The following is a 14,786-nucleotide window of genomic DNA, read 5'->3' as shown; positions in this document are numbered from 1 at the left end:
GCGACCCAGGTACCCCTGGTTTTGGGTGTTTTTTAAAGCTTACCAGGTAATTCTATTCATGTAGCCAAGGTTGAGAACTACCGCTCTAGAGATTCTACCAAAACAAGACTCTAGAGAGTCTACCAAAACAAAACAATTTTACTATTTTACTTTCAAATATCAAGAGAGCTATTGAAAAGTTATTTAATTTTCATGGAAAAGACCTACCTATTTGACCTTCACTCTCTGGATCCCTGTCATAGTGATTTGATTAAATGGTTGTATTCATTTCATTAACAGGATGTAAATAAGTAAGTGCCATGGGATCAGGGACCATGGCTCTTGTGTAATATAAAATAAATATTAAAATATATTATTGCAGGAGTGAAAAAAATCAATAGTTTTGCAAAATACATATTGGTCTCTAACATATGGCATTCCCATAGAAGACACATATTTTATTTTATTTTATTTTAGATTTTATTTATTTATTTGTCAGAGAGAGCACAAGCAGGGGGAGCAGCAGGTAGAGGGAGAAGGAGGCTCCCCACTGAGCAGGGAGCCCGATGTGGGACTCAATCCCAGGACCCCGGGATTGTAACCTGAGCCGAAGGCAGACGCTTAACCAACTGAGCCACCCAGGCATCCTGAAGACACGTATTTTAAGGCAATAATTTAATGTTTTTTTTGTTATACAAACTGGAAACCAGAAATTCCAATGTTTTTAAGAAACATGGCTGAACACATTAAACAGATGTTCTTTCTTTAAAGAAACATGGCTGAACACTTTAAAACAGATGTTTTTCAAAAAGACATTAATGTATCACAATTATTTAAATTCAACTAAATATTGAAGATAGAAAACTACTTGGTAAAAAATGACAACACACACACTCCCCCCGCCAAAATGTTTTATAATCTTTATCTTTGGACTTTGTATTGGATCATTAAAAGATTCCTTCCCTTCTCCCTCCCTTTTTTCCTTCTATAGATATGTGATTACAATGTGTTAATCTTTGCTAGATATTAAAAATATCTAGCAAATGAGTAAGACCTGGTCCTTACTCTGACGGAGCTTACATTTACTAGTAGACAAGTAAACAGAACATTTAAAAATGAGTACACTGAGGACTATAAAAAGTGATGCACAGGATGCTAGTGAGGAAAATGACCAAGGAAAATGTTCTGGAAGAGAGACCACTTGTCTGAGCCTTAAAGAATGGTTATGAGTTATTCAAGAAAAATGAGTTTGAGAACTATGCACACAGAGCCAGCAATAGGTACAAAGCCAGGAGGCAAGATAAATCACCACTATGAAAGATAATGGTAAGACCTGCTGTGAACCCAATGACATCCAAAAAAAATTACTCATGTTTAGATACAGCAAAATTTTGTTATATGGTAGAAGGCAGACTTTGAACATTAACATGGCCCCTCACCCTGCCTAATGGAACAAAAACTACTGAGCTTCTTCTATATATGACCGGCATACCACTCACTGAATATATAATATACTACATTGACAACTGAATTTTGGTCATATCTCCCTAAGGAACTAGGGGAACACTGGAGTGCTATATCCATTCACCTAGGTGTTTATATTATATGTTCTTGGTGCTGCTTGTTTTCTAATTCAGTAGAAAGCCTAAGTGAAAGTAACCTTAAATCTAATTTGACTTCTAGTCTATCTTTGACTGCAAACCAACCTTTGTGACCTGACCTAGCTTAATGTATATTCTAGGAAATGAAAAAAATGCAGAATGGCTAGAATATGTGATATCGATATAATGGTGGAAATTGAAAAGGTAAGCAGGGATGAGATCATAATAGCACTTATAAAAGCCAGTGAGCAGGTCTTTATCTTGGGGACAGTGGAAAAGCCATAAAATAATTCAGAGGGATGTAATATGACCAGACTTGCATTTTAGAATAATCAATAATAGCAGTAAAAGAAGGGATTCAATAAGGACTAGTTAGAAGGCTGCTCAAATGATGCACATGAGACATGATGATCTGAATATCTGGCAGTTGTGACAGAGACACAGGAATGGATGATAGATTTACAAAGGTAGAAGCATAGGAAAAGAAGAGGTGAAGGAAAGAGAGACATTCAGAAACACTCTAAGATTTTTGGATGGGCAACTTCATGGAAAATGATTTCATTCTCTGAGATAGAACATGAGAGGGGAACAAATTTTGGAGGGAAAATGGTAACTTGGAGGATATTGTTTTGAGGGGCCCATAGGATATGTCCAACAAGGAACTTTTATACCCAAGTCTGAATATGTACTTGAAAGTATAAAATTGAAAGAATTAAGTTACCTTGTGAATATGAAACATCAATTATGAAAACAAGGATGATGGGGGATAAGAAAATATAACTCTAAAACGTACTTAAGGAAAGTAAAGGAATAGGGAAGTATGTGTAAGATATAAATTGAAGCAACGTGCAATGCAAAACTAAGAATTAAGAAAATGGAAAACTCAATTGTTACCATTAACAAATCTATTTTCCACAAATGTTTCTCATGAAATGAAAATACTCTTTTTGTTGTTGTTGTTAGAAAGGAATGTGACATTCTGAGCTAAAGAGTCTGCTGGAAATTTTAGTTGTTTAATAAAATACATAACTGAACACCCCAGCCTTCTGAGAATTAAATAAAACAAAAAGCCTGCTCCAGATTTAGAAAAGACATAGTTTACCACCGGCATGTGGCACAAGGACTCGGGAAATACGATGTAAGCATTTATTTCTCCATTAAAAAAAAAAAATGCATCTAAGGAGAGTAGGAAAAGTCTGTCTCCACAAAATTGACATGCAATCATCATGAGTCCAAACTAAATGTGTTAACCTGGAAAAAGTAGTACTGGCAGATTCTAATTCCTTCACTAAGCAAGTATCTAGCACAGAATAATGCATTATTTGCAGCAGTTGCCCCGTCTCTGAAATCACAAGTTTTAAAACACTGCCTACAATGGAAACGTAGGTGCGCCAGACCACAGTTCCCATAAACATATACAGTAAGCACACAAACCATGATTCCCACTCTTTACTGCACAATTTACAAAAACTTTATAGAAAGAAATCTATTAATTCCACTGCATCCAATATGTTTTGTGTGAATTTACATTTAGGGCAGAGGCTATGTATCATATATAACACATACAGATTTCTTGCTTGCCATTTAGCGTGAACACTCAGATCCACACATACACACACACAAACACATAGATAACTGAGCAGTGCTTTCTTGAAAGCCTGAACTTCCATAGGCTGGTGGCATTCTCTAAGAGTTCACAAAAAAGTAGGATGGATATATTCTAAGTATAACTTTAGGACAACCAAGTGAAAACCATATCAAATCCACTTTGGGATATAAAATGATATAATTCATATGTAACTGACATCTTATCTTTCAGCTTCTGAATTGGTGGGTATTATTTATGTTTTTGTCATGTGTCACAGAATAAGCTTCTGTGAATTTTTCCCCCAAAAATCTACTTATAGAAAGAGTTACTAGAGATTCTGTAGAAGTGAGATAGTTCCAGGTGGGTGAGGGTTCCTAAATGCTTTTATATACTTGAACTACAAGATATTTGCATATAAAGTAGGACCAATACATTCATTAAGTTTAAATGCCCCTCCTTTTTTTTTTTTTTTGGTATAACTAAATACAGAGAATAGATTGGTTCAACTTTATATCAAGAAACAGAGCAGAGCTACTTGTATAAATACTGCCTCCTAGTGGAAAGATCACTTCTTTAATTTGTTTTATAAAGCACTGTAGTATAGCATATTTAGTCACTATGCTATTATTCACAATTTAAAATTACAATTAAATTTTAGTTTGATACTTAGTACCTCCAAAATAATCAAGTCATGAACTCTTATCTGATTTACAAACTTAATTCCTCTTCTTAATAAAACGACAACCAATATTTCCTATATGCAGTTAGTAGCAGTGCTTAGATTGAAAACAAAACTTACTAAAAATAAAAATTATCATTGTGATTGTACCCCCAAAGTCCCAGAAACCTATATATAAATGCTTGAGAGTGACAGAGATCTTATAGAGATAATAAGATATGATGATTTAACAACCTAGTCATTATGTTTCTGAGTTATGAATCTGTATTTTTCACTCAGTAAAACAGCAAGGAGACTTTTCATTAAATACTCTGAAGCAGATAATCTAAAATCACAGATAATCAAATGTAATTTTTATTTGGTTTTAGAATATTTTGGTACATAAAGTGAAATATGGCCACCTAATACTCTTTTTTTTTTTAAGATTTTATTTGAGAGAGAGGGCGAGGGAGCACGATCGAGCAGGGGGAGGAGCAGAGGGAGAAGCAGACTCCCCGCTAAAAAGGGAGCCCAACATGGGGCTCAATCTTAGGACCCTGGGATTAGACCTGAGCAGAAGGCAGACACCTAACTGTCTGAGCCACCCAGGTGCCCCAGCCACCTAATACTCCTGTAAATTTGTAAACTTCAAAAAAATAATGCACAGAACTGGAAAATTATCAACCTTTCTAAATGTGTGAAATTATTCTTTATCTTTATAGTTATCATTAAACAGAAAAGTTTTTTGCATGAGTTTGAAATTATTGTCCTATGTTTTGTGTTTAATGCCTTTCGCCAACTGGAAGAAATGAGGTATTTTATTTAAATTCTACACTGAGCTACGAGTTGCATAGAAGAATTCAACTAAATAAGGTATCAGGTTGTGACAGCTGTACAACATAAATCACAGTATTGAAATTGCTGGTTTACTGACTGCCACCTTTCACTAGATATTAAACATCTGAAAGGCTACGACTATATTTTTTTTAACCTATCCTTGTATCTCAACAAAATTTTGGCTGAATGTATGAATGGATGATATTAACAAAAAGTTGAAAATAAAAATTAACTTAGATAGCTTTGATTAACTATAAAATCTGAAATGAGATTTTAAGTCACAAGATATGGGTTCAAATCTTATTTTACCACAAATTATATGATTTTAAGCTCCAACGAGACTGTTTTCTCACCTGAATAAAAAGAGTAACAACTGACCTATGTATTTCAGAGTAGCTATAAAGGTAAAATGAGATAATGTATGTAAAAGTCCTTTGTAAATACCTAACAAACGTAATTTTGCATTATTCTACTACATGTTCAGTTAGAAACAAATGTATAATAAGAAAATTTTTTAAGATGCAATATAACTACTCACATTAAAAATAACATGTCTTATATTACATGTCACACCATTTTCTCCCAAGTGAAAACAGCTTGACTCCTCTCTTCAGCCTACAAATATACTTAAAAGTACTGATCAAAAAAAAAAATACCCCTTCCTTTGAGATACAACCCCCAGTACTTTATTTTCTCTAGTAAATACTATCAAAGAAGAGAGGACACTTATGCATCCTCCTCCTCAATGCACTGAAATCAGACTCTGCCACCATTGCTTGTAGAACAGCTTTGATATGGTTAATCCACTGGCTTCCTTCTCAGTCCTCATTTTATTCTATCTCTGAAAATTTCTTGTACCTTGTATCTCTGGAAATTCTGAGTACCTCTCACATTCATACTGGCTATTTTCTTCAAAATAAGTATACTCTGTTTTTTCCCTCCTTATTTCTAATGATTCATCTTTTTTTTTTTTTTTTTTTACTGGTTCAGCTTCTTATTCTTCAAATGTAGGTGTTGTATGAGGTTTCACACTTGAACCTCCTTTTTCTCACCCTGTAGTTCTGTCTAGATGATTCAGCCTACTCCAACAGATTCAGGCCTCATCTCTGCATAGCCAACTTCTAAATCTATATCTTTCTCCCAGCTCCCACCAAGATGTGACGTCTGTATTTCTAGTTATTGACCAAATATTTCCATCTGGATATACTTCAGTCTGCATGTCAAACTCATTATTCTTCTCCCTTTTCCCAAACATCTTCCTTCCCCTTTTTGCTGTTGTTAATAGTCAACCAAGCAGAAATCTTGGAGTCATCAATGACTTCTCCACTCTTCCTCACCTGTCATCTTCATTATTTATTAAGAGGATCTACTGATTCTATGTCTGAAATGTCTCTTCATCTACTCTCCTCCATCTTAATTCCACTGTCTTCATTGTTTCTTTTTAAAGTATTTTGCCTCTTAAAAAAGTCGCTCTGCTTTGGTCTCTCACAATTTAAATCCATCCTGTTACAAATGACGCTAAGGAAATAAAAACACTCCTCTACTTTTTATGCCTACTCTTTATCCAGAAAATCAACTCTAAACTCTTTGACATGGCATTTGAGACTAACTAATCTCTTTCCAACCTGTTTTTCTAGTAACTTCTGCCTACACCCTTCTCTCTCTAGAACATGTTTTACACTTTCAATTTCATGCCCTAGTTCATGGTGTTCCCTCTACCTGTTGTGGTTGTTCTTCATTTATCAAAGGCCTGTACATCTTTTGGGCCCATGTGATATATCATTTTCTCTATAGCACTTTCCCGACCCTTCCTTCTTCTGTACTCTTCCACTGCTATCAAAATTAAAGTATTATAAGTGTTTATCTCCTCCACTGCATTAGACTCAAGGAGAAAAGGTCTTATTCACTTTGATTCACTTATGTTTCACACAATGCCTGACAAATAGGGTGTACCCAGTAAATAATGAACTGAAGAGACCTATTCCTGATTTATATAACAAACAGAACAAACTTTAAGAATAATCCTCATCTAGATTTTACTAGAATCAAGTGAAAGTCATTTGGCTTTGGAGAATAGTGAAAATATACCTAAAGATGAATTATCCATTGTAATCCTTTTGGTTTTAAGTAAATCAAACAGCTAAATTTCTCTCTTGTAGTCAGTTTAGAAGGAGGCAAGAAATAGTTGTATAAAAATCCAGTCAAGTATCTGTAAAAATACATAGAAAACAAATATAAGATTCTTACTAGTGCTATTATAATATCAAGGTAAGGATCATTAAGCCTACTAAAGTCTTTTGTATATTAAAGAGTTAAAGACATTGTGAAGATTAAAAATAATATTAATTCAGTTAAGAGTAAACTTAAGGAAAATTAGATATATGCTAAAGGGTCAGCACTAAATCACTGTCATGAAATATTTTTGTATAACTAAAAAAAATCTGAAATAAATACTAATTTAATGAAATTATACTCAGTCTTACTCAATGACTACAGATCGTGTATCAGCAAATTATAGCCTGTGGGCCAAACCTGCCTGGCCCCTCACCTGTTTTTTATAAATAAAGTTTTATTGAAACACAGTCAAACTCACTTGTTTGTGTTGTTATATCTGCTTTTGCTCTATAATGGCAAAGCTAAGTAGTTGAGACAGAGACTGTATGTACCACAAAGCCTAAAATATTTACTATCTACCCTTTAAAGAAAATTGGCCAACCCTTGCTATAGATAATCAGTTGCAAATCTAGTTGAAAACCAAGCCAGTTTGGATATGTGAGGACTTTTTATTATCCTAGAATTTAAAATCTTTATGCAAAGATTTCTTCTCAAAAATCAAAAGAATAAAAAAGAAAGGTATAAAGGTGTTATGATAGGAAATATACTGATGTCAAGTACATAGGTGATAAATGGTATACATACAGGATTTTTTAAATAAATGATTTTATTTTTATTTTTATATGCTGGCCTGATTATTCTTGATTAACTAGGAAAAGGAGTGGCTATTCTTTATATTAGAGCATGCCCCTAAAAATTAACTTTTCTACCTCTATTGCTTCACTAAAAAGTAGAAACTTAATTCTTCCTCCAAGAATAAAGGGGTAAAGTTAAATATAATTAGTTATTTTTAAAAATGAGGGGAGGGAAAGGTGGAAACAGGAAGGAGAGAAGTAAAGGGAGAGAAAGAACCTACTGTACCTCATTCTCTAATTGATATGAAGCCAATCTGTGTACCAAAATTAAGGCCATCTCGGACATGGGAGAAAAACTTGTCAGGATGGCAGGATGTACAGAGGTTAAGATCTTGGTTCAGGTCCTGGATATTCTGTGGTAGAATTCCTCCCCGTTCTAGAAGAATCCTTAGGATAAAGATTTTGCAAAAGATACCAAGAGTTTATTTTACCAATAGCCAAAGCAGTAAAAAATATATACATATGGATACTGGTGTAAAAGAATTCTGGGAAAGATTTGCTTGAAACAATGCAAATTGGTTTTACAGATATAAAACATGAAAAAGTCAAGAAATGGAAGATTTTATCACCATTAATCTAAGTTCATATATGAACTGTAAAACCTTCTATATTGTCCTGCAAACATGACCTGGGTACAGAATTTTATAATCAAAATCAAGTACTTATTTAGAAGAAACTTCTAAAGTTACCAGGGTATTTGCAGAAAGATTCATTTGGTTCAGACAGAGCATGCTTTTTAGTCATTTGGCCTTCCCATCTCTTGTCCTCCTATTAAAAAATTTTTCACAGAGAAGTTGCTTCTCCGTAACACTTTACAATATGAAATATGACTATAAATTAGTGATACTATTTCCACAAGTTACATTTAAGAATCAACTTCAATTCTTTCTACTTATGTGCTAAATCATGCAGAATCTGGGCAAGGTTTTGTTGACGAATAGAAACACAATTCAGATCAGACAATTTTCTTTTTTAGAAAAGACAAATAATGGCTTTTAATAGCAAAATTTCATAATTCAAAATTGAAAGGGACCATAAAAAGCTTGAAAGTGACTATGTGCTTATATTATCTAACATTTTTGCTAAGAAATATATTCCTCTAGTTAATTAGAGAATAAAAATAATTTTAAAATATCATCTTCCTGATAGTTTATTACATTAGAGATTTTAGCTGAAGAAGGGCTATGAAGTACATGCAACTTTTCTATATGAAGTTTAAGTAGATCTCTCAAAACTATATGCCAAATATATCTTCCTTCACTTTAAAGTCAATTAAGAGATAACAGGAAAATTTGTTAGTCAAATGTAGATGAGAATATATTTCATAATCAAAATAAGTTTTTATATATATGTGTATGTCAGCTACTTATTTATTCGCCACCTCAATTTTTCTTGGAGTTACTAATTGTTGTCTAAAATAATTTTCATTTTAGAAACAATAAGCAATAACCAAACTTGCAGTTCTGGAATGAAATCAAACATACCTGGTGGCTTTACGAATGTCAACACAGGGATTTGGTGAATCAAATAACCGTACACATTCAGGATCAAGATTATGAAATCCCTTTGCTGATTCCCTTGGCAGAGTAAAACAGCAAGGTCCTACTGAAGGTCCTAGTACAACAATAATGTCTTCCAAACTACAGCCATATTCTGTGATCATAGCATTCACTGTAGCCATAGCAATACCTAACAAAGTACCCCTCCAACCTGGTAAATAGGAAGAAAAAGAGATAAGGGAAGTTAAAACATAACATTTCACCTTGATTTATATCTAACTTAAAAATGAGCAGAGTCAGTTTCTTTTTTTCAAAGTCAGAAATAGCAAATGAATCACAAAATCAATTAATTAAGCTAAGTAATCAATGAACTAAAACACTGGTTTTTAAATGAGATACACTATGCAAAGCATCTGACATGGGAGAGAGACTTAATGGGAGGTCCTTTCCACTTCCTTTAAAAATATTCTACACTTTCAGTTTCCACTGGGATTATACCATGTTAGTCTTCTTTCTCTCCTTCACTTTTTATTCACATTTTTTTAAATTGGGGGGGAAATATACATAGCATAAAATTTACCATTTTAACTCTTTTTAAGTGTATACTTCAGTAGTATTAAATATATTCACAGTGTTGTGCTACCAAGTTCTAGAACTTTTTCATCTTGCAAAACTAAAACTCTATGCCCACTAAATAACAATTCCCCCTCACCACTTTCCCCCAGCACCCCAGCACCCACCATTCTACTTTCTGTTTCTATGAATTTGACTACTTCACATACCTCATATAAGTGGAATCTTACAGTGTCTTTTTGTGACTGACTTATTACATTTAGCATAATGTCCTCAAGGTCTTCATTCAGGTGTTAGGATTTCCTTCCTTTTTAATGCTAAATAATATTCCATTGTATGTATATATCACATTTTGCTTATCTAATCATCCATCTAGGGACACCTAGATTGCTTCCACCTCTGCTATTATGGATAATTCTGCTATAAGCACGAGTGTGCAAGTCTCTTGTCAAGATCCTGCTTTCAATTCTTTTGGATAGACACCCAGAAGTAGAATTGCTGGATCATATGGTAATTCTATTTTAAAATTTTTGAGGAACCACCATAGTATTTTCTATAGCAGCTTACCACTTTACATTCCCACCAACTGTGCATCAGAGTTATAATTTCTCCACATCTTCACCAACATTTGTTATTTTTTGTTTGTTTTTTTTAGTATTAGCTATCCTAATGGGTGTGAGGTGATATCTCATTATAGTTTTGATGGCATTTCCCTAATTATTAGTGACATTAAACATCTTTTCACCATTTGCTTACTGGCCATTTGCTTATCATGTTTGAAGAAATGTCTATTCAAGCCCTTTGCCCATTTTTAACTGAGTTGTTGATATTTTCTGTTGTTGAGTTGTAGGAGTTCTTAATATATTCTGGACATTAACCCCTTATCAGATACATGAATTGCAAATATTTTCTCCCATTCCATGGGCTGCCTTTTAACTTTGTTGACTGTGTCCTTTGATGCACAGTTTTTTAATTTTTTTTTTTTTTTTAAGATTTTATTTATTTTTTAGAGAGCGAGCGAGAGAGAAACAGCATGAGAGGGGAGAGGGTCAGAGGGAGAAGCAGGCTCCCCGCTGAGCCGGGAGCCCGATGTGGGACTCGATCCCAGGATCCTGGGATCATGACCTGAGCCGAAGGCAGACGCTTAACCATCTGAGCCACCCAGGCGCCCCCATAGTTTTTTAATTTTGATGAATTCCAATTTATCTGTCTTTACTCTTGTTTCTTGTGCTTTTGGTGTTGTTTCTATGAAACCATTGCCTAATCCAAGTTCACAAGGATTTACACTTTGTTTTCTTTGATAAGTTTTATAGATTTAGCTCTTACATTTAGGTCTTTAACCTATTTTTTTTTTTTAAAGATTTATTCATTTGAGAGAGAGACAGAGAGAGCACACAAGCAGGGGGAGAGGGAGAGGGAGAACCAGGCTTCCCGCTGAGCCAGCCAGGAGCCTCATGTGGGGTCGAACCCAGGACTCTGGGATCAAGACCTGAGCTGAAGGCAGATGCCCAACCATCTGAGCTACCCATGCGCTGGGTCTTTAACCTATTTTGAGTTAATTTTTATATATGATGCAAGATAAGGATCTAACGTCATTCTTTTGCATGTGAATATCCAATTTTCTCAGCACTATTTGTTGGAGACTGTCCTTTCCCCACTGTATATACTCTAGGTACCTTGTTAAAATCTTCTGATCATATATGCAAATGTTTATTTCTGGGCACTTTCTTTTATTCCATTGGTCTATATGTCTGTCTTTATGCCAGTATCATACTGTTTTGATTACTGTGGCTTTATGACAAGTTTTAAAAATCAGAAAGTGTCAGACCTTTAACTTCATTCAAGAGTGTTTCATTTTGACAGCTTTGATCTTTGGTATTTAAAAATAATGTTTCAAAACCTAAGAAATAACAAATAAGATTCTCTTTTTGTATGTAGGAAATAAGACTCAAATGTTAAATAACTTTTTGATACTGTCAAATCATAAATCTGACTGCTAGTCATCCAATCCTATAAGTTTAGCTAGATCAAAAGAAAAATATGCCACTTCCTTATTTATCTTTTGTCTAAAAAGCAAAGTAGTCAGAGATTTACAAGCAGAAGGAACTCTAAAAGATCATCCCTCATTTCACAAAGTTATAACCACAGGATAATCCAAATAGCATTTTAAAATACCTTCAGAAAACAAAATTCCATAACCTTAACACAATATTTAAAAATCCTTTGTTCTTAACTATACAGAATAGTTAAAGGCACTAGACTATAACATATTAAAATAAATGCAGTTTTCCAAACATATCTTGCTTCTTAACTCCATACCTCTACACATGCTGCTGCACCTTCATCTTCAATGAATACCTTTCTCCAACATGCCTTATCTTCCTATTCCCCATTGCCTAGACTTCAAGGGTTCTCAACCAGAGGCAGTACCACTCCCTTTGGAGTGCTCTGAAAAGCATGTAGGAGCTTTTTTTGTTATTACAACAACTGGGGGTGCTACTGGCATTAGGAATTTTGAAAGCCAAGCAAACTGCAATATAAGATTATCTTACCCAAAATGTTAATAGCGACCCTGCTGAGAAACCCTGGCACCTAGTCAAGTCCTATAAATTCCTCAGGAATCAGCCTGGGTATTGCTTCCTTTGGGAATTCTACTCTGATTCACATAATTTGACTTAGGTACTGCTTTTATCTGCTCCTATAATAAAAGTATCCTGTCTCTATCCCTATTTTTACACTTAGTACCATGTAAAGTAATTAACTGTCATGCCCAGCAGAAAGAAATTATAATTTTTCCTATACTACAAAACTGGTAAAATCCTAAATGCTTAATTAAGTATACTTACCAGAGTGAGCAACACCACATGCTTTCCTGACAGGATCAGCAAAAACAATTGGTATACAGTCAGCAGCAAGAGCTGCTATTGTGACTCCCCTCTGATTTGTGGTGATTCCATCATAAGATTCAGGTTCCTTCCTTTCCATAATCCAGACGTCACTGGCATGATCAGTCTAATACCAAAGATGTGTGATAAAAATATTTTGAAAGAAGAATTTCTCATACCATAAGCTTTTTCTGAAAATACTCATTTTGTATAAAATTATATAACTAGTTTAATATTACTAATAAGCATTAAAAATATCACTTCTATGGTAAAATACCAAACTTACTTCTCATTTAACTTTTGGTATTATAATCTCTGCATATTTTATGCAAAGGAAAACAGACTTTAACACTTAACAATTTAATAAAGTCCATCACAAATATCTCCTACTAGAGATGGGTAAATCTCTACTTGCAGCACTTTCCATAAAGTACTATTTATGGAAAGAAGTTAAATTAATTACCAAATTAAAGATATTTTTACTTTTCCTGACCCAAATAAAGCTAGAATTCTGTAAGAAACAAAGCATCAATAGAGATCCTAGTTCCTCCGAATGCTGATTTAGAAAATAATGGCCTTTCCCACCATTCTGGAATCTTCCTTCTAAATCAAAAAGGGCAGTGGTACTATAAGAATTGACTGTACTTTTAGATACATTGAACTTCAGGTGAAAGATACCTATCATAGAATTGATTTTTAGGCTATAGTGTACAGATCTAAGAAAAACAACCATAAGCATTATCCTAAAATTTTAGATAAAACACAAGATGCAAAAGTTAAATAGCTTGATTAAAGTCCATGTAGTCATTAGCACAGTCAAGAATATATTTTAGATATTCTAAAACATGAAACAAAATTTTACCTTTATTCGGTAAAATTTCTCCACATTAAATCCTGCAGCATTCCCCAACCTACGCAGATTTTCTTGAACAACGACCTTGGGATCTCTCCTTTTGGAACTACTGAAGAGATTGAATGAGCTAAGAGTTGGGATGTAAGATATTCCACCTGTTCTTGTAGTAAATCCATGTAAGAAAATATCTGTTGAATAGAAGTAATAAAGATTAAAAATACACTATACAAAAGACTATAAAATGTTACAAACCCAGTGTCTCACTAAGACTTTCTATGATCACCTCAAGCTGCATGTTTTCCTGGCTTCCAATTTCTACAGCACTGTGTACCTCATGTGTTCTTGTTACATATGGCTTTGTGTTTTCTTTACCATCCCCATGGGATTATTGCTCTTCAGAGTATCTTCTGTCCCCTTTGTCTTTGTTATTCCTAACAGCATATAGCCCACACTAAATATCATTTAACCAAGAAGTAAGACTGACTTTCTAAAATTTCATTCTTCTGTGAAGGTGCCAATGAGTTAAGGTATCAAATTTCTAAATAGGAGATGCTTAGGGTCATAAATCTCATTTTAAAGGAAGGCTGGGGGATTTGTCTTAAAACTGAATTTGCATAAAACAAATTTATTTATTAAGGGTGGCTCTGAAAGGACTATCCCTTGATATCCCTTGATATCCCTCACACTCCCATGTTGCAACTGATGCCAATGAGCTCATAAACCTATAGTCTACAAAAGAAAGGAGGGAAACAACAGTGTTTAACATACCTGAGATCAAAGGAGATGTGATAATGGTTAACTCTCCTTTCAGTGCTGGCAGACTTCTCAAATATGTTTGTATTTCATTCTGGATTGCTTCTACTTCTTGAGCTGTGATCATGTCTATTTCAGTGGATTGTTTCAGAGGAACTCCCCTCAAAGTCACCTGTAAGTCTTCAAACTCAAAACTGTAAACATTGGTGAAGAGTTGATCAATAAAAGCCTTCAGTAATGTCTTCCGGTGCATGGGTACAATTACCTTAATGCTGCTCAAATTTTTTTCATCAATTTTTTGCTTAATAGTATACAAGGAGGCAGCCATACTAGGATTGCTAACAGTCTCAAATTCTCTCAGGAGAGTTGATAATCCATTGCTTGCTTCTAATTCACAGTTATTATGTGCACCATTCCTTTCACAGCTGATGTTATTGCAACACATTATGCAAAGAAACTTGGCCTTGGCAGCATGGTGGTATCGGACAGCATTCAATGTCTTCAGTAATGCCTGATGACTATTTTTCTGAGAGTTAAATTTCAAACCAAAGAAATCAATCAACACTGCTTCTGCCATCCTTCAATATGGTA

General features: G+C 34.2%; 1 protein-coding gene across 1 annotated transcript; it reads right to left on the bottom strand.

Moving 5' to 3' along the window:
• Positions 1-4,173: 4,173 nt before the first annotated feature.
• On the bottom strand, positions 4,174-14,780 carry LACC1 (laccase domain containing 1). The gene is made up of 6 exons (XM_081814947.1): positions 14,211-14,780; positions 13,452-13,630; positions 12,551-12,716; positions 9,117-9,342; positions 7,859-8,019; positions 4,174-6,872 (listed from the first exon to the last, which is right to left on the bottom strand). The coding sequence occupies exons 1-5, from the start codon at positions 14,770-14,772 to the stop codon at positions 7,860-7,862; spliced, it is 1,293 nt and encodes a 430-aa protein (XP_081671073.1). The 5' UTR covers positions 14,773-14,780; the 3' UTR covers positions 4,174-6,872; position 7,859.
• Between the last annotated feature and the right edge of the window lie 6 nt (positions 14,781-14,786).

This window comes from Leptonychotes weddellii, chromosome 3 (genome assembly GCF_054177405.1).
Source record: "Leptonychotes weddellii isolate Sample4059 chromosome 3, ASM5417740v2, whole genome shotgun sequence".
NCBI lineage: Eukaryota > Metazoa > Chordata > Mammalia > Carnivora > Phocidae > Leptonychotes > Leptonychotes weddellii.
This window is presented reverse-complemented; position numbering and strand designations above follow the sequence as displayed.

Excerpts from the sequence above, each read along its gene's own strand:
- LACC1 (XM_081814947.1), bottom strand. The coding sequence starts at position 14,772 with ATGGCAGAAGCAGTGTTGATTGATTTCTTTGGTTTGAAATTTAACTCT. Across the intron at positions 9,343-12,550 it reads ATGTGGTGTTGCTCACTCTG|GTTGGAGGGGTACTTTGTTA; the intron begins GTAAGTATACTT and ends CCTATTTACCAG. Across the intron at positions 8,020-9,116 it reads GACATTCGTAAAGCCACCAG|GATTCTTCTAGAACGGGGAG; the intron begins GTATGTTTGATT and ends CTTTATCCTAAG.